Source organism: Medicago truncatula, chromosome 7 (assembly GCF_003473485.1).
Source record: "Medicago truncatula cultivar Jemalong A17 chromosome 7, MtrunA17r5.0-ANR, whole genome shotgun sequence".
Classification (NCBI taxonomy): domain Eukaryota; kingdom Viridiplantae; phylum Streptophyta; class Magnoliopsida; order Fabales; family Fabaceae; genus Medicago; species Medicago truncatula.
The window spans coordinates 46,954,281-46,982,129 of NC_053048.1; the positions used below are offsets into that span (position 1 = coordinate 46,954,281).

A 27,849-nucleotide genomic window follows, 5' to 3' on the forward strand; every position below is an offset into this window, starting at 1 on the left:
TTAATAGATGTTACCTTGTTTTGTTGGTGTAAAATAATTTTACACTCGCAACCTATAAATACTAGTGATACTCATTTTGTAACATATTAAGTATTGTATATGATAATGTACAATTATTTTACATATGCATTTAGTTCTGTATTGACTCGTGAATTAATAAATATGACAATTCATTTGACAGCACTTCATTAGCTATTTATGTAAAATAAATTTTAAATGAATATGACAATTCATGTGACAACACATCACTACATGTATGTTAAAAATAATGTTACACTAAAAGTGTATACCAATTAAATTCTAACTATAATTGCATAATATTGTATTTTCATTGAACATAAATGTATAAAAACTATTTTACGACGCTTAACACCTCATTTTCTTTGTAATAATGTCTTGAATATCGTCGAAATACCAATAAATAAGTGGATATGACTAAACGTAAGGACATGAATTGGGGGATACCTAATTACCTATTGTGCGAGTTGCCTTGTCTTATAATAAACTCTAAACATAAAAGTCATTAATAAAAGAGGAAACTAATTGCAACAATCATATTTGGACATCTCTAAATTTCATATAATCATTCAACATTTTATTTTATTTATATCTCCCTTTTTTATCACATCATCAATCTATTACATCTACCACATTATATTGTTTTTTGTTGATAAAATACCAAATCACACTCTTTATCTATTTATCTCTCAATGTGTATATACCTAACTCAATTATTGAATATTAACCTTCAAGCACGAGAGAAATAAAATGAGAAATAAAATTATAAAAAAAATGTAAGATTGAATTTGATGGTTGAGGTGCCCCGCTATAAAAGATGAAGACCGACTTTTTCATTCCTATGTTTTCATGAAAATGGAGGATAACTATTTTTCCGTCCACTAAAAGTAAGACAAGAGGAAGCATCCTTGGTTTTTTTTTTTCTTTTCTTAATTTGGTTTCTTAACAAATAGCACGGATAGAAAAAATCAATGAGGTTTCCTTTTTATGATTCTGCCCTTTCTTTTATGCTGTTGTCACTAAAACCAAACCCCTCTTTTGATTTTTTATGTCACCTTTTTAAATGAAATGTTCTATTTCAGGCATGAGAATTCCACTTGAAAAGGAGATTAAGAGACCACAACAGTGTCTTATTTTAGTCTTTTGTGTGTAACAAGGATAAGGATAGGAATACAGTAATATGTTCACCTCTATCTTATTGAAATTTTGATCTTCTCCCATCAAAAACTGTTCATTCCCAACCAAACTTCCGAAAATACCTCTACGTGCCTTCAATCACGCAACCTAAGTGAGAGGTCTTCCGGACATTTCAATTGAGAATGAGCAATTTTGGTTGAGAGAAGAGCAGAATTCATCAACAATTGGTTGATAGGGCAGTCTTTTGCTCTTAAAAAACTTTGCTTCTTTTAATGATTTTATTTTTTTTATTTGATGATGATCAAGATGAAGAGGTGAAGATTGTTGAAGATGAAATTGAATATGAAGAATACGATTTGATGAATTGAAATTACCACTTCAACTATAAATATCTTTGTATTCACTCTCCAAGGGAATTGGATAAAAAAATGACAGCGAATTGTAAACCTTGAACGTTATAAAGGACCAACGCGATAAAGTGTCTTTGTAATCACTAACAGAATTAGATGAAAAACGGTAAAGTTTTCAACCTTGAACGTCGTAATAGAACCAATGCAATATTAAAAAGGTGTAAAAGACCAAAATAAATAGCATTCCAATCCACTTGATGGTCAGCGACAAAAGTGAAGATATATATTGGGAGAAAAAACACTAGCAACCAACAATCGTTATGACAAATCAACGTAACTACGATTACAATTTCTCTTTGTTAGCGCTATAGCATTTTTGCTGCGAGAACACCATACTAATATAATTATTGCTGCTAGCACTGTAACTTGCCAATACATGATGATTACTTCATTTACATTATAGGTTGATGATACAACATTTAAACAAGACTTTTCGCTAATACACTACAAAATCTCACTCACATATGCACTGCGTTAAGTTAATATCTTACTGATTGATCTAAAATCTGGGAATATTTGATACAATTTACAATGTACATACATGGAGGTAATCCAAGCAATTAGTTTTGTAAGGATTCTTAAAATATACTAAATCATCTTCTGGATCGCAATTTCTTTGGCCGAAGTTGCTAATCGGCAGAATACTTTGAGAGTATGCCCTAATTTCTCCTGAGAAAACAAGCAAACGAGATGTAAGATCGTGAAAATACATTCCTTTAATGACATGAATTTCAGGAATAAAAATAAATCTACCAGAATATTAAGTATAGGATTACTCAATAGTTACTATGAGGCTCATACCTCACTCAGCAGTTCAAGTCTTTCAAGGGTTGGAACTAACTGTCCACATAACAAAGCCAAGTCCTGTTGTGGATCACACTTTGCACCATATGTAATTGTTTTCGTGGTCATGGTAGATTCAAATGCGTCAGAGCTGCCATAAGATACAAAAATTAGCCTAAAGAGAGAGATACAACAAGGGTAACTTTCTACGACAACATCTAATTGTTTACATTACAATATAGGGTTCAATTAGCCATAAAAGAACACAATATTTTATATGGATTTTTAGCTTCATTTACAACACAACGTTCTTATCTCCTGAAACATAATGCCTTACCAATCCTGAAGGTGGACGAGGATGATATTTAGCACATGTTCCGAGAGCGGGAGCAATAAGACAATTAGCTGATCCGTACAAGAAACAACTCGACACATCTCTACCATTGCTATGTATCTCCTGTAAAACATATTTTATAAATCAGAGTGGATCTTATGGAAAGGGAAGGTGTGAGGAATTCAGGGAACACAGCAGAATCAAATTTCTAACCACATGAGTTTCAATGCTCAGCTACTACATCAGAATCCATTCTCCCACCTCAAATGGTTTTATATTTAACAATTTAGATGTAACAACCAGATGAACCAATTAACTCGGGAGAATAATCATACGGAGAACTTTAGTGTAATAAAAGTCAAGTATTATGAAAAAATAGCTACTCTCTCCGATCCTAATTATAAGCAAATTCGACTTTTTAGGTTCATTCAATTAATGATGTATGTGGTCCATAATATGAACCAAATACATTCTTAATTGAATGAACCTAAAAAGTCAAATTTGCTTGTAATTAGGAACTGAGGGAGTATATATTAACATTTAAACTAAAAGAACATATTAAAATTCTCATGAGGTCCAAGACCTTGAGAACTAGCCTGACAGCTTCAGCAGTCTACATATCAAGGTTAAAAGTTACAGTTATGTTCATGAAAAGAACCACACAATAATCAACTATTCAAATGCAAACCAAGTTAGCTGTAGTATTACGGCAGTTTTTTTAATTTTATTTAAAAAAACATATCACTTCCAATTTTACATGAATTGAACACAGAAAACATTTAGTAGTACAAATTCATATAACCAAAAACATCAACTTCAACAATTCATTTTGCACATTTGAGTTTTAAAATGATAATATTTCTTTTAATCATGATCGTAAGCTACTAAGTTTGATAGGCCAGCATCTTTTCAATTTCAGCTATCAGCTACCAGAATTTTATTTTTGGATTACTAGAAAAGCACAGTTTTATGATCAAACCTTCTTTGTATGTTATCAGAAGATGATGCAGATTCTTGCCGGACACACATACTGATGATTTCATCCACCTCCTGCCTTGCCAGTTCATTTATGTCTCGAATCTGCAAAACGCATGTGTTATGTTTACTTAAAAGTCAATATTAAATATCAGACAATGTAAACCAAAGCACTAGAAAGACGAACAAATCAGTTTTCAATTTTCACCTTGTTCAGTAATAAGGATTTCTCCTCGGCTGCTCTTTCCAGTGCAGTTGTAGCTGAACTGAGTAAAGAATTAAGCAAGCTCAATGAAGGTTGTTGAAATTCAACAGAAGTAGGGTAACTGGAGGAGGCATCGGAAGACTGAGATATCATTTTACAAGAAAAATATTAGTTTAAAAAACAAAAAGTAAAATACAGTTAGACAAGATGAAGAGGGAAAGAGGTCAAAATCATTATTAAACTACCTTCTGTATAAGCAAAATATACCTGTAATCTCAAGGATTTCTTTGTGACTAGAAAATATAAGTAAGAGCTCAGGCTGAAGCACAACTTAAATATCTGTAGTTCTGAACTTCTCTGATTCTGAACAGCAGAAGATTAGGATTACTATTATACTATGCATAACGCCAGAACATCTCTTTTTCATAAATGTGAATTAAGAAAACTGCAAGCTCACCTCAGGGGACACTCTCGATCGAGGAAAACCTAGAACCTTTGAGTTTGAGTCACGAGAGAAAAGAACATTCATCAAACCAAAAAGCCCTTGAACAAAGCCATATTCATCACTCTCTTCATATGGCCAAACCTATCACATAAAAACCAAAATGTAAAACAACAGACAAAAAAGTCCCAAGTGTAATTAGAAGCAAAGAGCATGCATCATACATAAAAGCCGCTGTACAAAACCAACTCATTATTCTCTTCATATGCAATGGACGTCTCAGAAGTCTTTATGCATTGGAAGTAGCAATACAATACCATGGTGCACAGATTGAAAAATAATGTTGAAGCTCGTGAAATGTAAATTCACAAAGCATTTTTTTGTAGGAAACCCCATAATTAGGACCTTTGTCATCCCGTTGCAGCTCATGAAATATAAATTCCCAAAGCGTTTTTTTTTTTTTTTTTTTTTTGTAGTTGTTGTAGGAAATCCCATAATTAGGTTATTTCCCATCCCAATGCCTCCAAAGAGTATCCACACAAGCTTAGGTCTTTTGGACCTAACATGAGACTAACCTATTTCGGGTGCTTAGGTCACAACTAAAGGCTCTTTGTCCCTCCCTAAGAGTGTGTATGTGTGATATTGAACCACAGTAAACCACAAGTTCAGAACTGCTTAACCACACATTTGATTATTTTCAAAGCACTTGACGTCACATTAGCTATTGAAAATAAAATATCAGCTGTCCGCACCTAAACCTACAGAAAATAGAGAAGCTAGCTTGCCAAAGCTGGTTGAAAGTTGATAGGGACTTGGAAATTATAAGATATCCAAATCCCACATTGAGTAGTATGATATACTCAGCGGAGTATTTGCGTTGCTGGGTTGTTTCCCCTTAAAGGACGGCTCGCCAAGTTCTTGGATATTTATCAATTGGGATCATAGTCTGGTTGTATTGCGGACTCAAATATATTGGGGTGCCCAAGCAAGCCCCACATGAAATAATATACGATAATTGGAGAAGTATTTAAGTGGTTTGGTTCCTCCCCTTAATAGCTAGTTTTTAAGTGTGGGTTCTCCCAGAGCTTAGATACTTATCAAATGTATTTTCAAAACAAAGAAAAGACTTAACTAAATAATACCTTGCTTAGAATACCAACTACAAGATTGATCTGCTCCATTCTTAACTCATCTGCTTCAGCAATTTCTAAACGGAGAACTTGAGCAAAGAGTGATTGATGCCCTTTGACAAAATCAATCACTTCACGAACAATTTTGTTTTTCACCTGTATTTTTTGAAAAACAGAAAAAAAATCGTCAGTGAACAAGAAATTTACATAGAAGATACCGTAATTAAAAAATTGAAAAAGGAACACAAGCAACCTCCATATAATCTGATGTATCAACCAAGGAAGTTAATGAATAGACTAATCTCAAGACCGGAGTTATAATCATCTGTTGTCTATCAACATCCACAGCCATATCTCTTCTAAGTCTTTTCTCAGCCCACCTTAATCCTCCCTGTAAATTCATTAGCTTCAGTAAAGGTTAGGTGAAATGAAAATCAAATGTGACAGTCTCAAGGAAAATAATCAATTACCTGCGAATTGGTTGCCCTGCCAGATGAAAGATGCTCCAATATACCCATGGTAAATAGTACCTGTGCTCCAGATTTCCCATATTTGTGACTGATTCTTAGTAATACAGCAAGTTCAGCCTCAAAGGTACATGCCCTCTGCAAAGAGTCCAATGAAAGACCACCATCCTTCAATCAAACAAATAAATTAAATCAGTATTATAAAGATAAACATAAAGAACATATGAGACCCTCAACTTCAATCAATGCTTCAATAGTGAAAAAGATCTTACACAAATCTAAGCAAGAAATAATTCTGGGAGGTAGCAAGTGTTATTTTTATATATTAAAGTCTCTTGGTGTGAAATTATTAAAAAAGGGAAGCCTGGTGTTGTAAAGCTCCTGCCATGGTGGAGTTCGGGAAAGCGTCAAACTCGTTATGGAATTATTGTAAACGGCTTTACCTTGCATTTGCAAAAGAGCGAGTCCACAATTCAAGCATGTGATATCCTTGTCACACAACAGTAATTTCAACCGTTGTATCACGGTTCCTCTTCTCCCTTGGCATCAGCTAAGTGTTTTATATAACTGGTGTAACCAAGTATGCTACTGGTAACTGCATGTTTAAAGCATAGTAGTTAATAGCGGATAGCGGCCGACCCCAACACTGCTATAGCGGGATAGCGCATAGCGCTATGACCGCTATTTCATAACCAACCTGAGGAACGACGGCGCGGGAAACGGCGGTGAGAAACGGTGGTGTTTTACTGTGCGACGGCGGCGTTACGGCGCGCAGAGATGAACGGTGGTGTTTTACGATGCGACGGCGGCGTTACGGCGAGCAAAGATGAACGGCGTGTTCTAGGTTTTGGAGAGAAACGGCGTTCTGCGTTTTTCAGAAGAATGAAAGAGGAAGAGAGAATATTGAAATTTTAGGGTTTGAAGAAAATGTCCAAAATACCCTTGCTCTTTTTAAAACCAAGGACAATTTTGTAATTTCTCTTAGAATGTAATAGCGGTTTTAAACCGCAACGCTATGGCTTGTTGCGCGGCGGTCCCGCACCGCACAGCGCGGCCGCTATAGCGGTGCTATTGACTACTATGGTTTAAAGCTTATGAAAAATCAAGAGGGAACCAAGTAAACGCATGGAGGGAAAAATACTCGAAATATTAACATTATATTGTATAATAGAAGAAGTTAGCAAAGCCTAGTTCTAGTAAGATTAGTCTCCCTCCAGCTTTGTAAAGCTGGCACTTGACAGCTAGCAGTAGCTGTCAAGTGACTGACATGTGTCAGTCAGTAAAGGTTAACCTGTTATAGCAGGTAACTACCAGCTTTCTATATAAAGCTGAATTGTTCATTCAATGAGAATCCGAAGTTGAAATCAATACTTAGTTATGAACTCTTAAATATTTACATATTGTAGTTGATGGGACAAAAAATAATCCATATCCTTGTAATCTAATATTAGACTTCTTATCCTTTAAATAAGGAAAAATAATCACTAAACCGAATAAAATAAGGAAACAAGGGAAAAACTCAAAATCTAGACTGCTCTAAGATACAATGAGGCTATTATGAGTTATTTTTAATATATTCTAACACTTCACCTCAAACTAAACTACTAAAGTAATAGGGATATATAGTTATGAAGGTGTATTTGACGAAGAGACCGTGGACAAGTGAATTGATAGCCGTAACAGAATAACAAAATAACAGAAGTTGATGTGGGGAGACAGCAGAGCAAAAGGAGCTATACAGTGAGTATATAAAACATGAAAAGGGGCGGAAGAAGTATTGATTGGAATACCAGGCCTCTCAAATTCCTATTATGTATTTCTATTGCTGAAAAAAATAGTTAACAAATAATCTGAAGAGAACTATCAACAAAAAGAGAACTGAGAAGATAAAAATGATAAGAGACCAAATAGTGCAGAAAAAAATAATCAGATTTTCAATCATTGTATCTTGATTGAAAGTTTTAGTGCCTCATTTAATTTTGTTGGTTACATATTTGGGTTGACGAAGACTTAGTAAACTACTACCTCCGTCTCTAATTATAGGGCCCTTTTGGAAAAATAACGGGAATTAAGAAAATTGATAGTGGTAATAAATTTGTTTGTAATTACTATTGTATTTACAATTTTATCCTTTAAGAGAGAGAAATAGTTTATGTTTTCAACATAGTATTTAATATCGATTGAAGAAAAAGATATATAAAATAAATAGGGGAATGTCGGTAAAAATAATAATTAATGTACTTGGAAATACTAAAGGGGTCTTATAAAAAGAGAATTTTTTTTCTCTCAAAAGGGTTCTATAATTAGGGACGGAGGTAGTAATCAAAATCAAAAGTCGTGAATGAAAATTAAGGAATTGTAAAAGGCAAGAGTGGTAAAACAACCTTCAAGTGGGAAAAGGTAATTATTACGTAAACAAGCAAATTTGAGTGAATTAATTTTTCAAATGTAACACGGGTTGTAGTTTGCATTTTATTTCAGATTTTATTTCCTTGTAACTCCTCAATCAGGATAAATTTGATAAAGCCTATATCATTTTTATCAATTTCTATACTTTGAAATCAAGAGAAATAGATGGCAGGCATTCCTCTTCGTCTACAATTCCCGTTTTAAGCACCATCAGAACCGAAAGTGTTGAAATTTGGGGCGTAACTCATCCTTACAAAACCGGCTTGTAGGGTGAGGAGTGCCTCCTCTCTATAAACTCTTCTCAAGAGTACTATCTATCCGATGTGGAACTAAATCCACCCCCTCAAAGCCAACACAATAAAGGTGTTGGAGGCTGCAATTAAGGCTAACCGAAGGTAGCAATTTAGGCGACTAGGGGCGGACCGCAATTAAGGCGGAATTTCCAACACACCCCCTCACGCTTCAGCCCGGCCCAATGGGCCTGAAGCGTGGACGATGCGGGAAGCCAATCGATAGATCTAGGATAGGCTCTGATACCATCTTAGAAATCGTGGTTGGGCCTAACACAACCCCACAAAACCGGCTTGTAGGGTGAGGAGTGTCTCCTCTTTATAAACTCTTCTCAAGAGTACTATCTATCCGATGTGGGACTAAAGCCTAACACAATGAAGGTGTTGGAGGCTGCAATTAAGGCTAACCGAAGGTCGCAATTTAGGCGACTAGGGGTGGACCGCAATTAAGGCGGAATTTCCAACAGAAAGAAACATAAAAGATTAAACGAGATGAAAAATCCGTTGTATAACATTACAAACTATTCACAACAGTGATTCGAAAAAAGAAAAGGTAATTTCAAAATATAAGGAATTGTTTGTGGGGGGTCAGAATAAACACCTGATTGGAAATATTGCTTATGGCAGTAAGGCAAGACCGTAAAAATCCCCTGCTTTGAAGTTGGCTCAAGAAATATCGCTCATGATCTATACAAATCAACGCGTCAAGAACATAGAGTGATATTGTTTTTCCAGATTCACTGCCATGGGTTGCATCCTTTATGACCTTCAATTTCACATTATTTAAAAATGTAATTAATTGACTTACCAATATTCATAAAAATATATTCGTAAAAAAAATTCATAAAAATATTTTTTTTTTTAAAAATGCATTAAAATGAATCTGATAATTAATGAAAAGCAAACCAAACAATAACATGGATAGCATCTCGAAACAACAAAACCATAACATCTTGTGGATAAGATAGATCTAATGAAGAATTGATTTTTTTTGTCTCAATTAAATCAGAAGAACGAAAGCATGTGATTGCTATTCTGACCAGTAGTAAACAACTCTTACAAGCTACAACCTACCACTTCCTAAATAAATAGTTGTATTCAGTCCATGGACAGAAATTTTTGAGAAAACACCCTATTTAATCCCATATTAATAAGAAAATAATATTAGGCATAAGCATATAAAATACTGCATGCTGATTAGTAATGCATGTAAAAGGAATAGTAAGAGTTAGCAAATAACCAAATCTAATATGCTCTGAGCCTCTTTCCTCAAAGTAGAAAAATTTGCACGAGCCAGTTCTGCCTGTTCTTTGTCAATCTGGGGGATATAGAGAAAAATGCAATTATGATGATTGACGAGTTAATCCATCGCCAGATTAAAATATTGGATGTTATTTGTAAATGTTCAGAAACTATACCTTCGGGAGATCAATATATTCGTTATCTTGTTCACTGAGAAGCAAGAATTGAAGAACTGAGGTTGGAACATCAGGATCAACCACATTCAAACAATACTGGAAATAGCTAAGAAGCAAGGCATATTGTCTGTACAAAGACATGCAAAAGTAAGTTTGCCGGCCAAAACAATACACAGCTACACAATCAAAATCAAGTACAGAACGTGTAACATACCGTCTCCTAAGAGCTTCTGATGATTCGTTTCTAAGAATTGCCATGATAAGCTTAAACAATATGGTCAAGCAAGCACCATTTGATAATTGTTTAACCACAATGAGATCAAGGCATGTTATACTGTCAGAGCTTAAATTTCCAGGGAACATAAACCTTTCATCTCGCAGTTTAGCCATGCATGTCAATGCTACCTGAGGGACACTCCATGTACGTAAAAATGAATCATTACTGGCAACATTGCATATAAAACAGAATAACTTGAAAAGAGACAAACAAACAAATAACAACTTCTAGGAATAATTCTGCTGATCTATCAGTTCATCACAAATTATTACAACATATACAGGAAAAACAAAGCCCTAATCCTAACCTGTTTATGAGATTAATGGACCACAACTGAAGACAAAAGTAATAGACCAATAAAAAATAACAAAAAATTAGTTTTTCCAAATTGACCAAACGGGCCAACACGGCCCATTTTCCAGCACGTTAAATATGGCAGACCAACTTGAATGGTCGAGTTCAAAACTTCAACTCTCCCCGCCTAAAATGCCATGTTAAACTGGTCCGCTGGACTCGACCCGTTTCACCACCCCTAATCAGAAGGGCAGCAAAGCAGGGATATACCCAGGCATAATCAAGAAATTAAAAAAATTAACACTTAATCTTTGTAAGTATTCGGATTGCTGCGACCCGGTGACTGCTTTGGGCCAGGATGCTGCCCTTTGGGCACTCAACGACTGAACTGAGAAAAAATAAAAATATAGGGCTAGCATTGACACGGCTAACCCAAAGACAACTAGGATTTCAGATCCATGTGTATACCATCTTAAGACTGAAAATATGTTTATTATCACATATTATGAGGGGAGAAATGTAAATTTATATAGGCAGGAGTCTCCTATTTAATCCCCAATTATAGGGAAGATTAATCAATACAATAAATAGTGAAGATAAAACTAAACAGTCACAACTTTTCAATATCTCAACACTTTGGTTAACAGTCTGATCAATACCCAAACATAATCAAGGAAACAAACAGTCTTCAAATCAATACTAATAAAACCATAACTTTGGGATTTAGTCAATACCTTGATACATTAGTTCTACAATGGAATCAAACAAATTGGATAGTTGAAGACTTAGTCGACATTTCCACATGATAAATTATATATCTAAATGTTTACCTGTGATAATATGAATGCCATCTTCAGTGAACAGTCTGGAGAAGCAGATGCACTGAGAGACGCGTCAAGGATCCTGAACATGCAATGAATTATGTAACAGTTACAACGAACCCAAAAATAATGAGAACAGACACATGACAAGTTGTAACTAATTTTATTTTCACTAATACAGTACAGTAACTCACTGAAAGAGAATTTCCGACCGATCTTCAAGCATCACTAATCTTCTAGATGCAGACACCTTTCAAAATTAACACAGTTTATAGGATTTAAATCATAAAATATGAGTATTTGTCAAAAAAAAACAGTGGATGGAAAGAAAGAATTGCACCTCAACACTCTGAGACCAGGCAGTCAACATATGTAGTTGTGAAGCTTGCTCTTCAAGATTTTTATTGTATTTCCATCCCCATCTCAGCAACTGTTGAATTGTCTCTCGTACATCATTTAGCTCAACTTCATTGCCAAGATTACTCATCTGAAGATATGCAGAATTATATTTCAGAAACAAAAATTTATAAATACAACATCAACTCAAAAAGAAAAAACTGAAAAAATTTTATTCCAGTAGTAGAGAATACTGTATTATCAATACTAGTAAGTAACCAACCTGCCAAAGTTTGTCATGGAAGGAAGCAAGGTCAATCAATCGGTCACCTCTCTCAGAATAATAGTAGACACCACCCTTTCCAGAATTTCCTGGATTTCCCAGTATGTCTTCTGCCTAAAAATATATCCAACCAAAAGCAGGTAAGAAAATGATGAAAATAGTCGAGGGAGGGAGGGGGAGAGAGAGAGAGAGAGAGAGAGAGAGAGAGAGAGAGAGAGAGAGAGATGATGTGTTTCAAGGTAAGCATCTCACCAGCAAGTTATACTTCATACTGGCCGTAGTATTTGACAACTTCGTAGTGGGATCTGGACATCTAAACTGGATGATTTCAAGCAAGTCTAATACCTGAGTTTAAAAGGAAACAAAACTGATTAAGAGGATATAATCACTTGTATACTAGAATTATGCACCTCTTGCATAACTCACATTCAATGCACTGTTTTACTGAAATGAAAATTGGTGCTTCCAAAGTATATCCCTACTTTCAAGTTTCCCACTTATTTCTTCTCAGACTCTTCAACTACTACTATGTCATCTATAAAAAGCACGCGTCATGGTGCCACCCCCCTAATGTGTTCAATAAGTACGCACAAAGTTGGCTCATAAATTCACTCACAACTTATGGTGCGATTGAGGCAACGATGATTGTCAAGGGGGCAAATAAAATTGGTTGTCACTTCAACCAGGGAGTTTCTATTAGTCAACAAGCAGATATTTGCTAGTGATTTTATCAACTGAGTTCTTAATTAATGATATTGCATTTAACTTATAATAAACAATATAAAATCCAATATATGCATGTGTAAGACCATAATAGCAAAGGAACCATGAAGCAATAAATGACTATCAGTACCTTACTCTTACTGACAGTTCTAAAATCACCATTTCCAGAATTATCTTGAAGTGAAAATGGATATATAGCCTGCTCTCCATCAATTCCAGTGGTACCTTGTCCAAAAAGATTAGAAAGGATTGTCTGACAAGCTTCTCTATGATTGGAGCTGCTAACATCACCAGCATGTAGCTCAACTGCTAAAAGCTTCAAGAGCCATGCTCTCTGTGAAAAGCAAAGCAAAGAAACAAACACCCATGTAAGACCAACTATAATATATGAAGTTAATAATTGTTCAAAATACAATATAAAACCATTCATGTGTTAGAAAATATAATAAAATAATTCACGTGTCTTTGTCTGATAACTTAAGCTTTTAGGCTAGTTGGTTCATGATATGCATTGAAGTCTTCACTCAATTGATCTATTGTTCCAGCTTGCCACTCCAATTATTCTAATAAAAGTTGGTTTACAACACTTGGAGTGTTGGAATTCATTGTGGGGCCTATGTAATATCTGCACTTCAAAATCCCAAATGACTCATGTCCAGCGGTGGAGCTTGACTAAATTTATTGAGGGGTCAACAACGAATAAAATATACATTACACATTTTCTGTTACATATTATAAATCATTGGTTGGTGTGGTGCTTATGTTAGCTTAAGTTGTTCCCTATGTGTTCGTGTTAGAATCCTGTCTATACCATTTTTGTGAAATGTGAAATGAATTACACTAGAAATACAAAAAAGAAGTCACGGACAAGGACTCGAACCAATAACCTAGGACTTACAAAACATTCAAATGCCACTTGGCCGCTATACACTTCAAGTTAATAAACCTACCTATTAAGCAGAATAAAATTTTAGGGTGGCCATGGACATTTCCTATCCCTAAGAAGATCTGCCACTGGAGATTTTGCCAATTCTGTATCAAATATTCTACCTCTAACTCCAATAAGTAATTTTTTATAGGCAAATGTTAGCTGCTAGATTGTAGGGGGAGGGGGAAATGTTAATAATATGGATTTGACTCGGATCGCACAACTTATATTTATAATGCCATTAACAATAAATTCATTTAATGCCTAATTGATTAGCACTAGTTTAGGAAATTGTATCGTCAATAAATATTAATAGGTAATCAAGAAAGTTGTACAGTCTAGGAATATTACCAGGTTTACTTAATTTTAACAGTAACTAACTCTAAATAGGGTATGGGTTTTATAGTGTGAGGGTATACAAGATGATGTAGGAGAAGAGTACCTGATGAAGGGAACTGATACGAAGCGGTTGGTTGTTATTACGTTTAGGCAGTGGAGCAATGCCAATTGCGTCAAGGTGCTGCATTATGTAGCAAGGGAAAAGTTACAGAGAAATATCTCCAGGATAATTAACACAAACCACAATCAATGACAATTGCATAAAGATGGTCAAACTCGTTAAAATTTGTTTACCTTAACAAAGAATCGGTACTTTTTATTTGACAACAGATCCATTGTAGGAACAGAAGTAAATGCATCAATGCACAACTCATAGAGAAGCTGCATCACACAAAAAGTCAATATTCATTTTAGAAATCAGTAAAACTGCAAAACTCTAACTCTATTCACTAGTATTTTAGATAGGTTACCCAACAGATCAACTACAGCTAACCTGAAAACCAAATTCATGAAGTAACGCATTTACATCTGGCTTCGAAAGCTTCTCCAGAATATCAAGAATAACCTTCATGCAACTGCACGTAACATTTTAAGAGCACGGTTATATTTGATAGAATCAAGATATTAAATAGCAACAGACAATGTACATACCTGTAATAAAATTTTGGCTGTAAAACTGTCCGCTCAACAGGCGTATCTAGATCAAATCTAAGTAGTAAATGAGTGATATTTGGAGCTGGTCTGCTGATGTTGTCAATTAGAAGCTGAAAACACGTGGAAGGTATATATAAACAGCATTTTAAAATGAATTAAAAGAAAAGAAGACGGGAAACGAATAAATGGAAGGGGTGAAGACGAACTTGCAGAATAAGAATGCCAGGATCGTTATTATTATTATTGTTGTTATTTTCAACATTCTGAGACTCTTCTGACCGTGCCTCGAGACAGGCTGCATAATCTTCTATCAAACTGTTTGAGGCATTAGATTTTAACAATAGCTGAACAAGCCCAACCATACGAGAGCTGCACCCATAAAGTACAATATATCAATTGCAGACTCAGAATGATATTCTGTTAAATTGAGGATAAGAAAATGGAAGGTATTGAATACCTTAAAATACTCATGATTTTGATAGATGATTGCTGAACTTTTGGCTGAAAATCATATCTGACATACTCCAACAGTGCCACTATTTGATTGTGATCATGCGAGAGTATAATATCCAATGGCTGGGCAGATCATCAATAAGGAGAGTGTACAACAATTAAGTAGTATGTCGATACTAAAGAATACAATATAATTAAACAGTGACGCTATACTAGACTCAGAAGTCATAACTTTAGAGCAATACTATTCCTCACACACACTTCTGCTCAAAAACTATGCTAAAATCATTTAAAGGCAACTAATAGCTCACAAACACATCAATAAGCAGAAAACGTAGTTGAAACTCAAAAACAAAACAAGTAGATAAATAAGCAAGTTCAAATATATAATTTGAAAAGAATATGTTGACCAGTTGTTATGGAAACTGAAACAGATACCTGGTACAGAGGACGCCAATAATCAGAAAGAAGTAAATCTTTTTCAAGGACAAGTATTATAATTTCCAAAGAAAGCTGCACCGCATTCTCTAAATACTGCCCATATATTTGACTACTGCGTTCATCAATGATGGAATTCACCCCTGGCAGAAGAATACTCATGATGTTCCGGAAGACAGTCTTTCCACTCATGAAATCCTGAAACAGGTAAACATTAAACATTCAGACCCATAATACAATTCATCAAAATAGTTTATCCAGCAATTAAGTAAACATGATATTGAAAGCAATAAAACTCATAATAAAATGATGAAAATGTTTCGCTTATAATGGCTATTAAGCATTAAGCATAGTTGTAAAAGTACTGATCCACAAGTCTCATAATGTCCCAAGATCTATAAGTTGCAGCTTCGAAATACCAAATCAAGGATAGTAAGTGCTGGAGACACATATTTATATCATAAACAACACATGCTAACATCCTTTGAAATCCTGAACAAGAATATTACAAAAACATACCTTCAGCAACTCTAAAACAGGAAGCTGTGTCTGAAGTGATGATGTTTCTTTTGTTGTTGAAAGTCGGGACTGGTCAACTACACCCTCATAGTCTTCTTCCTTAACATCGTACATCGTTAGTATCCTGCACATTTAAGTTATGTAAATCCGGATCCAACATATCCATTGATACGAACATGAATCCAACATAAAAAAGTAACACAGCATGAAATCAACAATGGAAGGGGGGAAAATTGTGTATTATATCTGAAATGGGAAGATTACAGGAGATTATACTCCTACGGTCACATAGGTAGGCTCCTACAAAGAACCATTGCTCTCCATCCACAATAACCGTCACTTATTTCTCAAGACTCCCCCTCTATTGCCTTCAAATCCCAACATAATATAAAACAATCACACAAATGATCTGTCCCCTTCTCTCTATCTGCCATGTCAACATTCTTACCTGCCCCCTTCTTACTTTTCCTAACACAACAATCCACACAAAAGGCTTGGGCAGCCGATGTGCCAACTCCATTTGGGCTACATAAATTCATGGTTTGAATTACTAAAACCAACATCAATCAATTTATTATATAGAAAATAATGTCAGCACTCTGATTGCAAAAATCTAACAATCCGATGTTCCACAAAAACATCAACAAACACAACAGACGTGTAAAGTCAGTTATTTCTAAATCACAGAAACAGAACCACTCACATGTGAAAATGTTTAAGGCAAGCACCAACCAACTGCCATTTTTCGCAGGGATCTGCATATGCTCTTTGAGGATATGGCCCAAAAACATGATCATAGATGAACCTAAAGATGCCAATAAATCTGGAAAATAATAAACAGTTATTTTAGATGTTAGACTGCATTGGCTAAAAATAAAATCATATATTTTTAGTACTTAAATTTACGTGAGTTTTTGTTTAGTCCCTATCAACTTTTTCATAGAATTGGTCTCGTTATTTTAAGGTACTGCGTTTAATCCTAGACTTAACTAAGCTCTATAGGTGCTGAAGCAAAATATCGAATTTTGGATTTCACTACACGTGAAACAACATATCTGGAGAAAAAGCTCACTAAAGAGTTAAAATTTGTAAAATCAGAACTGTAAGCTTAGTCTGTAATAAGGCTGCTCTCCACATCGCATCCAATAAAATATTAAATACACGACCCAAGTATATAAAGATTGATTGACAATTTATAAGTGACAAAATTGCTTCTGTCAACTGTTAACTCAAACGATCAATGTGTAAATTTTCTCTTCGAATATATAAGTGACCATTTCGACAACAAGCTAGATCTACGCCCTAGCTCAAGCTAAGTATGTCCCACATACCAAGCAGTACCAGCATTCGTTGCATATTGAGCAATAATAAAGGCTTTAATCCCTTCTTGGAACTTGAACTCGTGTTGTTCATAATATCATACTACAAAGTTGTTCTTCACTAAAACTTATATGATAATTTCCTCCTATTCACTAAAGCTTGAAGGTGAAGAGGATGGTAGAGTTTGATAGGAAATTAAGGGCCAGTTGTCATGTCTCTGTCACCCATGCCATCAAGCCCATGCTGATATGGCTGCCACTTGGTAACAATGGCTTCTACATGGGTCTAGAATGTTATCAGATTGCAGTTTGTTTTCTCTATATACTTCATTTCATTTTCAATTATGGGATTTGAGTTGGGAAGTTTTCATGCTTTTGATGTGTTGCTTACTTGAATTTTTTAATTTGTCATATGGATGTTTTTCCTCTTTCTGTTTCCATCTCCTCTCTACAACCTAGTTATAGGAGCCAATGTCAAAGAGTAGAAAATGACAAGCTTCAGGTCAACTCATATGCCATGACTTTAATTCATTCAAAAAAAAAAAAACATGCCTTTAATACTACATGACTATATTCTGACACCAGCCTGGTTATATTAAATAGCAGCCATGGTGTGGCTCACGATTAGCATGTTGTCGCTTACCTGAGCTCAATTGACATCGAGTACTAAAAGCTTCCATTTTGAAACAGTGAGGAATAAAAAAAATGAGAAAATTTCATAGGGATTAAAAAAAAAAGCTCACCTAAATACATATTTAAGCCAAAAATAAATAAGTAAAATTTCAACAAAGACAGGAGATACAGAACCTTCGCCCTCTATCAGTCAAATCTCTTTCTTCCGCAATAAGAGCATTTATCAAATTAAGGAAAGATATAGTTGAAGGGTATTGTTCTCTTCTTGCCTCAATTTCATTTAATTCAAATTGCATATCATAAACCTGTCAGAATTACAAGTTCACTTAGAATTAAGAGAAAGGGAATGTACATGTTTTTGCTAAGGCAGAGAAAGCAGAAGCACAAAGACGAAAAGAGTGGATGAAGCATGTGAGAAAAAGGAATATGAAGGAAACCAGTTATTGCTGCTGTTTGTCATTATAGATTAGATTGTACTACAAACTAGAATCAATATTCTTTATTTAGCTAGCAGCAGATAATCAAATCAATTTATATATATATATATAAAGAATAAGTGCTTTATCATTCTTTTAAGCCAACATTTCAACATTTTTTCATTCTCTTTTTTATTTCAAAGAGACCATGTTTTCTTTCTTTAAATTTTGATCTGCACAGTCAATGTAAAAAGCATGAAAAAGATATCAATACAAGAAATATAGTGAAAAGCATATTACAAATATACAAATACATTTTATACATATTAGCATATCTAAACAAACTCCAAGTTATCTATTTGATTGAACCCAACAACCTAAACTTTAAGGAGGGTCTATTCTTGACTTGCAAGCTATGAAGCACAGACACTCCTCGGATTAGACGTGTCCCTGTGTCGGACACGGACTGAATTATGTGATTTTTCAAATTATTAGTGGTGTCAGTGTCCGTGCCGTGTCCGGTGTCCATATCCGTACTTCATAGCTTGCAAGTGTTCAATAATTGAAGTCCAAAGTCTTTCATATGAGAGGTGGTGATAGCCATATGAATTATAAATCATTCCTGGGCTTGCATCTAACAGCTTAAGATTCTAGTAGAGTTGGTTCTTGACGGTTTTGGCGGAAATAATTTATATGAAAAAAGACGTGATTTATAAGACAAATAAAACAACCTGAGTACCCATGGATGGACTGCCCTGGGCTTCGGGCCCAACAACTACTGGCAGATCATATTGCTCAAGAAAAGTCCAGATGCTATCCTTCAACACTGGGGAGACGTGAATAAATGTGGCTATTGCATTCCTTAGAGCACCCTACATTAACATAACAAGCCTTATTTAAAAAGAACAATGCAAACATTTCAATTGGAATTCTAGCACAAAACAAAATCAAGAATCACATTATACTTCTAACTTCCAATAAGAATGTTGTGAAACAGCATCATACCTTAAGATAAGGGGGTACATTTTCATAACTAAGGAGTTTAAACAGTGGTTCAATATCAGGAAACCAGTTTTTCCTTTCTATAGGGTTCCCATTTTCCACAACCTGTATACACAAGAAACATACTCTGAATATATTTCATTTTGGTACTTTAAAATGCACCTAAATCACAATTTAGTACCCAATTCAAACTATGTACTCATGCCTTGAATTAATCAAAAAAAACTTGAGTCGAATTTCATTTTGGTACTTTAAAATGCACCTAAATCACAATTCAGTACCCAATTCAAACTATGTACTCATGCCTTGAATTAATCAAACTTGTTTCATGATGTCGCCAATCAGATATACAAAAGGAATAACATCAAACAAGATTGAATAATTTAGATATTAAACCATGATTGAACTTAAAACAAGAACTAAATTGTGAGTGAGGTAGACCAAAATGTTTTATTTAACACCTGCACATAATAGTTGTGATACGCATTTTATTTTAGCAAAGAGAAGTTTAAGCATAGTTGTGATACAGAACCAATCCAATGTAAGCCGATATATTAAAATATGCATGTTAAACCTTCTTCAGAACATTTAAATATGCCACAAGTGCTTTTGCATCCCCCTCCTGAATTTCAGGCAACATTGCTCCAGCAGTTTGAAGAGACTGTTTGAATTTCTCATCATAAATTGTTAAGCATTCAAACAAAGTGCTCCAGCCAATCGAGCGAAATGCTTTACCTTGCAGCAACTCATGAACCTTTGAAGCACCTTCTTGACTGGAAGCCTGAAAAGGATTGTCCCAAAAACCCAAGATATAAAAATGACTACAGAGCAGTATTTAGGTATCAAATTTAAAATAATCGGAGACTTCAATACCAAGGTGCTCAGCATATTCAAGAAAGCCACAAGCGTTTGAAAATTTGTATGGTCCTCTCCAGCAAAATTTACAAATGTCCACAGCACATCATTTCCCAACAAAAGCTCTGGTTCTTTCTGATGACTTGTGACAAAATTCAAGGTCAAGATTGCAAGCAAAAGCCTTGAGCGCCAACCAAATTGTTTAAGCAATTTAAATGGTTAAAAATATAAGGCAGTGAAAAAATGATCAACCATATAGCTTTTGACATAGTTTTTCCCAAAATGGCAAATATACAGAATAAGAGTTAATATTTGACACAAGGATCCAACCATTTGAATGTTAAGATCTATTTAAAACCTTATTGATTGCTTATATAAGACTAGAAATATTGCATGTATTTTTTTCCATTTTGTCGAACTGACCAGATAAATTTCGCTCACGAAGTCCAAGATTGAATTAAATGGTAAAGAGCCTGCTTCGGTGCCTTGTTGAGAAACTGAGCTACTGTTCTGTGCAAAATCATGTGATCCAACAACTCGGTATGGACTAAGCACACTCATAACCTTCTCCTTGGATTCTTTTATCTGCAAAAAGTACGTGCATAAACAGTTAGAAGACAAAACATTTTGATTTCTAAGGATATTCCATGTTAGAAATAATAATACTTAAGAAACAATTTTACAACCAAAATGATTTTGCAATGAGTATTTAATTTCACTACTTCGGAATAGAACCAGTGTAACTGAAACAGCTGAATTTTACAATACCAATACAAATGAATGATATACAATAATTTGCAGGTGAAGATATCAAGTACCTAGAGAGAAAAATAATGCATGTCATTTTAAAAATTAGAAACAGAATCGAACATTTGGAGATCAATGCATCAAAGAGTGTCAAAATAAAGAGCTAAGAGTAGCATTTGATGTCCAGCAACCATATAATTTCCAAGAGTTACGAAATGTCGTCCTTATCCATTTATTTTATCCTAAAAAGAAATGCTAGCAACACACATTTTAACACACTCTCTTTGATTGGTAAATTCACAGGGGACCTACCAAATTTATATGGGACCCACATAATTTGGTGGGACCCATGTGAATTTTAACCAATCAGAGAGTGTGTTGGAAAGTGTGTGTTAAAATGTGGGTTGCTAGCATTCCTCTTATCCTAAAATCCTAACTATTAACAAAACAATATAAAAGTACAAAACTGTTATATTGCATTCTAAACCTGAAGAGAAGTTTAAAAAAGGAACCTATTAGCCATTACATTGTCTGTATATTCAGCAAAACAAAAAAGCCACTGAGTTTCAGCCAACATATAAAGATTACAGAGAACCAAGCAACAAAATATGGAATTTAGAAATAGAACATAAACCTCCCATCATATCATCTCATGCAATAACTTGGAGAAATGACAGCTATATAATAGAAGAGATAAGAGGCTAAGCGAAGTAAGTAAAATAATAATTTGCCAACCTAAACGGCTAAACCAAATACTAGCTAGAGGTGTGCATTTAACCAACCAAATCAGCTTGTTTTATATGTAGGTGATCAAATATTAACCGACCTTGTCTCTAGCTAGAGGGTTAGACAAGAAGCATGTGATCAGCTTGTGCAAATAAGCATTGTACATATAGATCATATCTTCATCTTCAGTCTGTAATGTAAACAAGAAGCAGCTATGAAGTATAATCACGACAAGCCACACTATAAATAACATAATATCAGAATGAATTTACTAAAACTGATATTGCACATGCAAATCTAGATAACATAAATAAAAAATTATTTCCAAAATCTTGCTTAAGAATATCAATTGTTTTATCGAGTAAAACTGAGATTGCACATTTTATTTTAGCTAAGAAAAATAATCTTAACCAAGACAACTTTTCATAGTGGGTACATAATGAGATATCAATTGTCTCATTTGTTTCTTTACACAAACAAAATTACAAGCAAAAAAGAAACAAATTATTACAATAAAATAATTGAAATTTGTTTATACTAAGAACATATTAAGCACTAACAAGCAAATGAGAAGGAAAGACAAAACAATTTTTCCTAAATTATATATAATTCATCCAATACACCCTTTACTCGAGAAAATGCCATGTGTTCTATGATCTTTTTATCAATGAAAGTGCAAGTCTTTTGGAAGTTAAAGCACATTATTAAGGATATACCTAGCTTATAGTACACTGCACATAGGATAACATTATCTCTGTGTAAGCAGTTGTAACTAACAACAATTAGTTACAATAGACTAGCTGCAGCTTATCATATAGGAACTGTAACTAACTCCTACACATTGACTTTCAAGCATGTTTCATACTCAATGAACAGATATGCAAAGGGAATACAAAGCTGCATTTGCTGATTTATTTTCCCTTTTTTTACCTCAGGGAGTACTCCGAAGTCGTTATAACAAAAATAGCTTTTCCAATGAATTTCTTGTCAAAAACAAACAAAAAAAAAAATTCAAAGAAAAATGTAACAGGCAAATGAACCTGAAACGCAGCAGTTCGAAGAACTTTCTCCAATAAAAACTGAAAAACATTATTTGAAAAAACGGTTTCTAAGCATTGACTAAGATAACTCATTTCATTTGATGAAGCACTCGAAACAGTTTCCCTTGCTGCAACACCGTCTTGTATTAACATCAAATGTACCACCCAAGCAAGCCTTATGCCACCAGTGAATCCCTCAACAATTGGATCATTTCCAGTGGCCATTACCTAAAGCATAAAAGGAAGTCAATAACATTCCAAATCGATACCATATATTTGATAAACTACAAGTACACAGAAAACAGTAATATCTTTCATCTTACAAGTTCATGAAATTCATGTCTGAAGGATGTATTAGAAGAAAGGACAGATGCTTTGTCAGGCACTGTACTCAAACCATCTGAAACAAATGCAATCACAAGGGCAAATAGAAGGCTAAAGGTAATCTGCAAAAGAATGTGTGTGAAAATTGTGAGCAATCAACACAAATTTTAAGGGCAGAAGGCACAAGCCAATATATCAAGTTCAGATTGAATGGATCCAAGAATTGGGATAACAACTGTTACAGAGTGCGTTTTTGTTTAAGGTTTAACTGCAAGAGTAAGCCTCTACTTACACATTTCTCCTAAGCTAATGTTTTAATAAAATGAAATGTTAACACCAAAGACCAATACTATTAAGTCCATCATGACGAGCCCATCATGTCAAAAAGTTCACTTCACCATATGGCATAAACCAAAAAAAAAAAAATAATAGGAATAAAATTCATTGCTCACATTACGTCTTACACAGAATATGTTCGATTGTTTTAACTATTAGGAAGTAACGATTTAAAAACCAAATCCATAACGCTTCACTAAAAACACTTGAAAACTAAAAAATCCAGCAAAAGAGTATGCAAAAGAACCTGATGTTTTATGGCAGTATTGCTCTGACTAACTTCAGAAGCACTATCTTTCAAAACTGAGAATAAGTCTTTTACATCCTTAGGACCTGAAAACAACATATTTCACTTTTGATCTCGATCAAAATATTCAGAAAGCATAATCGGCCGTAGAATACAACAGTAAACCAAGTAGTACATTAGCAACCACATAACTTTCATACATCAATCAAAACCTGAAAGGCTACTAAACGTACTTGTTCGAACAATAAGAACAGAAAGGACAAGACAATGTCCCAAGATAAGTCTTTCTCTAGAGACCACTGCCTGCCTCTCCACAAGAGAACCTCTTGAATCAATAACATAGCGTTCACACTGAGGACCTCCCACACCAGAAGGCTCTTCTCTATTGAGTTCCTACATCCAGAAAAGCAATTTCTCAGAAAAAAATAAGTTAGTTACAAGATGCAATAAAGATAAGTCCTTCCACTAAATAATAAATTGATGTGAACCAATCTTCAAGAGTTGGAATTAAGTTTCAAGAATAAAGGAGGGATGGGTGCATGAAATGCTTCCCATTCTTACTTGTTTCATTTTAATGTAAGTAATAATAAAAAAGTGTGGGTGCAGAATATTTATTTAATTAGGTACCAACAATTAAGTTAATTTTCTTAGGTTTTATTTAAATACAACATGTGCTGCTGCACGTCTTTTTGTGCAGACCAAACTTCTAATTACATGAATTTTTGGTGTGTTTTTGTTGAAATCGGGCCTAAATCATCCTTACAAAACCGATATCCAATGTGGGACTTGGGTTTTTCCTCGTATACCCCCTCACATCCAGCACTATTGGGCTTGGTGTGAGTATATAAATGGTGGGTGGCCCGATCGATAGGCTCTAATACCATGTTGAAATCGGGCCTAACTCATCCTTACAAAACCGGCTCGTAAGGTGAGGAGTGTCTCTTCTTTATAAACTCTTATTAAGAGTCCTGTCTATCCAATGTGGGGCTTGGGTTTTGCCCAATAGTTTTGTTTGAATTAAGTGTGGGATGAAGAAAACATGCAGATGGCACCCAAAAAGACTTAAAGAGGGGGGAGGGGGGAATAGAATTTATATGGTGTATAAGCAATCAGCTTTGGACAAAAATAAAAACTCATCTATGTCACAATGCAGACCTTGATTAGAGAAATTAACCGCTGTCGAAGTCCAGAATTTACAACATCTTCTAGATATTTTTGTATGTCAAGCAATATATCATCTTCAAGTCCCTGATCAAGCACCACGGCCTAAATGGAAAACAGCATATAGCTATTAACCAAAAACTAGAGAGCCAAATTAATGCCCAAATGAACTTCAATAACAGCTGGGATAGCAAAAATATACCCTCAACAGAAGATGGAGGGATGTTATCAGATATCTTCTTTCTGTATACCAGAGTCCTGCTGCAAGCCGTAGAATTTCCAGCTGTTCCCTGCCCATTAAACCCCACTACAAAAAAAGCAATAATAAATATTTGAATAAATAAATGTTTATGTATTGACAATAACCTTCTAGGTGTAAATCCATTAATGGATTATATTATACTTGTGTACTGCACTAGTGACTGTCCCTTAGGGCAGTTCGGTTTATATTGGTTGTGTGTCTCCAAGAAAAGACTTGGCACAAAGTTGAAATTGTTGAAACTTCAATAAGAGAACACAGGTTCAAGCCTCTTGCAGAGGCAAGATAAGGGTGCCTACAGAAGAACCGGAATAGGTCATACCCTTACCTAGACCTTGCCTTGGCAAGAGCTTTATAACACATCATGCTTTGTGTTTGTTTTTAAACCTAGACATTCTTACAAGTTACACCACTTGATAGCTTTTAATTTTTATTGATTCCTACACTCTGAATTTGACGGGGGAATTTACACTAAGGCGCTGGGTTTCTATTAAGTATCTTTGTGTTTAAGCTCTCTGTTGAGCATGTATTTTTGTTAGATCTTCAGATTTAACTCTATTTAAAATACAGTTACAGATTCAGTTCAGAATATTTTCTCATTCTAAAAACTTCACCTGACTTGCATTCTCTTTCATTTTCTTAATAATTAGTGAAATCTAACACTTCTATTTTTAAGAAAAAAAATTCAAAATTATTTTTTTTACATATTACATGTTAAAATTATACAATAACAGCCAAGTCTTATCGCACTAAGTGGGGTCTGCTACATGGATCAAATGACGTCATAATATTCTATCATATGTCATATTTCTATCAAACGCATTAATCTCTAGATCTTTCTTAATAGTTTCTCTTAGTGATTTGACTATCTGCCATATAAACTACTTTGCTTACTAAATAATCTACAAATCTTCTCCCTACATGCCCAGATCACCTAAGCCCAGTTTCCACCATATTTTCTACTATAGGTGAAACCCGACTCTCTCTAATGTTGTCTTTTCTAATCTTATCCCGTCTAGTCTTACCACACATCCCACACAACATCCTCGTCTCTGCAACGCTGAATTTATTTCCGTGTTGGTTCTTAACAACCCAACAATCTATCCCATACAACATTGTCGGTCTTACAAATTTTCCCTTCAACTTGAAGGGTACTTCAAAATTATAAATAGATAAAAATGAAGTATTTGAAATATCATGGAATCAAGTATCAACATAAAATATAGAAATAATGTTTACAACAACGCAATGTGGGCTTCATTGGCAGTGGTAGTGAGTATGTGAGCAGACATATTTATTTAAAGGCTTAATTGCACTTTTGGGCCCCTATCTTTCTAAAAGTTGCGATTTTGGCCCCCTAACTAATTAAAATACAAAACAACCCCCTATGTGTTGGATTTTGGCAGTTTTGGCCCCCAAGGCCACTTTTGATTAGTCTTCGCTGATGTGGCACTCACAATGGTCGACACGTGGCACCTCACTTAAGGGATATGGGTGCCACGTCAGCGAAGAGTATGTCAAAAGTATCCTTGGGGGCCAAAACTGCCAAAGATCCAATACATACATAGAGTGTTGTTTTGTATTTTAATTAGTTAGGGGCCAAAATCGCAACTTTTAGAAAGATAGGGGGCCAAAAGTGCAATTAAGCCTTATTTAAATACAGGAATGGCAGCTTTGTAGCCCCGACACATCTTATTGAAAGTGTGTTCCAAAGTTGTCTCAAAACGACACGTATAATTACACTGAATTGTATCAATAAAGCAGCAGAAATATACCTCTTGGTTAGCGGATACTAGCAATCGAACACAATCGACTTCATTTAGATGCAAATCATCACTCAATTTGAGTGCCTAAGATTCAAAAAAAGCAAATATTACAAAAACGAACGAAGAATCAACCAAAGTGAAAAAGCACTTAACAGAAAAACTCACAATCTGCACATCATTATCATCAAGTGTGATAAGAGTAGAATCTTGAAGCCGAATTGACTTCGACTGAACTTGAGCTCGATCGGAGGAATTCGGAGGGGGATAGGAAAGAAGCGATTGGATGGATTGAAGAGAACTTCGAATCGCGTGCAACACTTCGATTCGTTGCGACGGCGTTGGAGGCGAGGAACCGAGAAGCGCTGATTCCAAGGTGGATAGAAGCTGCTTCGGAGAAACCATTTCTGTGACGGTGAAGATGAAATTAAACCCTAAAACCTTATAACAGTGTATAATATATAATCTCTTTTTCTGCGTTGAATGTAAGCGATTTCGATTTTGGGACACAGGGCGCGAATGAAGTGAAGTTGAAAATGGTGAAGGACAGTGGCAGGAAATTAGGGTTTTAGGGTTTAATAATATCAAGACAAATTATTTTTCTTCACGAGAGTAGCCAAAATTTTACTTCACTCGAGTCCTATTTATAAAAAACATAAGGATTGCTTAATACAAATTTTATAAGAGAATTGTTGTTGACACATCATGTTTGGCTGAGAAACACCAGTAAAATATTAAAATACTTCCTCTGCAGTTAACTGCCGAGGAAAAATAAAATCGGCTCCAGTTAACTGCCGAGGAAAACCTCGGTAGAAATTTTTGGATTTGATTGTTGATTTAATTGTGAATTGGGATTTGAATTGATTTTTTTCCTGTTCTGAGTCGAAATCAAGATTTAATGTAGATTTAAATCTTTCTATGAAGTGAACAACAGGACG

General features: G+C 34.8%; 1 protein-coding gene across 1 annotated transcript; it reads right to left on the bottom strand.

Annotated features, from left to right (window-relative positions):
• Window positions 1-1,823: 1,823 nt before the first annotated feature.
• LOC11429886 (nuclear pore complex protein NUP205) lies at window positions 1,824-27,521 on the bottom strand. The gene is made up of 44 exons (XM_003625454.4): window positions 27,080-27,521; window positions 26,924-26,998; window positions 25,092-25,196; window positions 24,884-24,994; window positions 23,962-24,121; window positions 23,729-23,814; window positions 23,145-23,267; window positions 22,822-23,049; window positions 21,882-21,971; window positions 20,732-20,893; window positions 20,327-20,443; window positions 20,028-20,234; window positions 19,457-19,558; window positions 19,183-19,323; window positions 18,210-18,340; window positions 16,787-16,906; window positions 16,084-16,207; window positions 15,565-15,762; window positions 15,131-15,249; window positions 14,880-15,042; window positions 14,671-14,783; window positions 14,513-14,594; window positions 14,314-14,400; window positions 14,123-14,200; window positions 12,883-13,086; window positions 12,282-12,374; window positions 12,030-12,143; window positions 11,751-11,897; window positions 11,605-11,660; window positions 11,420-11,492; window positions 10,233-10,423; window positions 10,019-10,145; window positions 9,841-9,918; window positions 9,202-9,366; window positions 5,905-6,069; window positions 5,688-5,825; window positions 5,447-5,590; window positions 4,320-4,448; window positions 4,130-4,225; window positions 3,866-4,003; window positions 3,662-3,762; window positions 2,686-2,805; window positions 2,367-2,499; window positions 1,824-2,234 (listed from the first exon to the last, which is right to left on the bottom strand). The coding sequence occupies exons 1-44, from the start codon at window positions 27,314-27,316 to the stop codon at window positions 2,154-2,156; spliced, it is 5,652 nt and encodes a 1,883-aa protein (XP_003625502.2). The 5' UTR covers window positions 27,317-27,521; the 3' UTR covers window positions 1,824-2,153.
• Window positions 27,522-27,849: the final 328 nt, after the last annotated feature.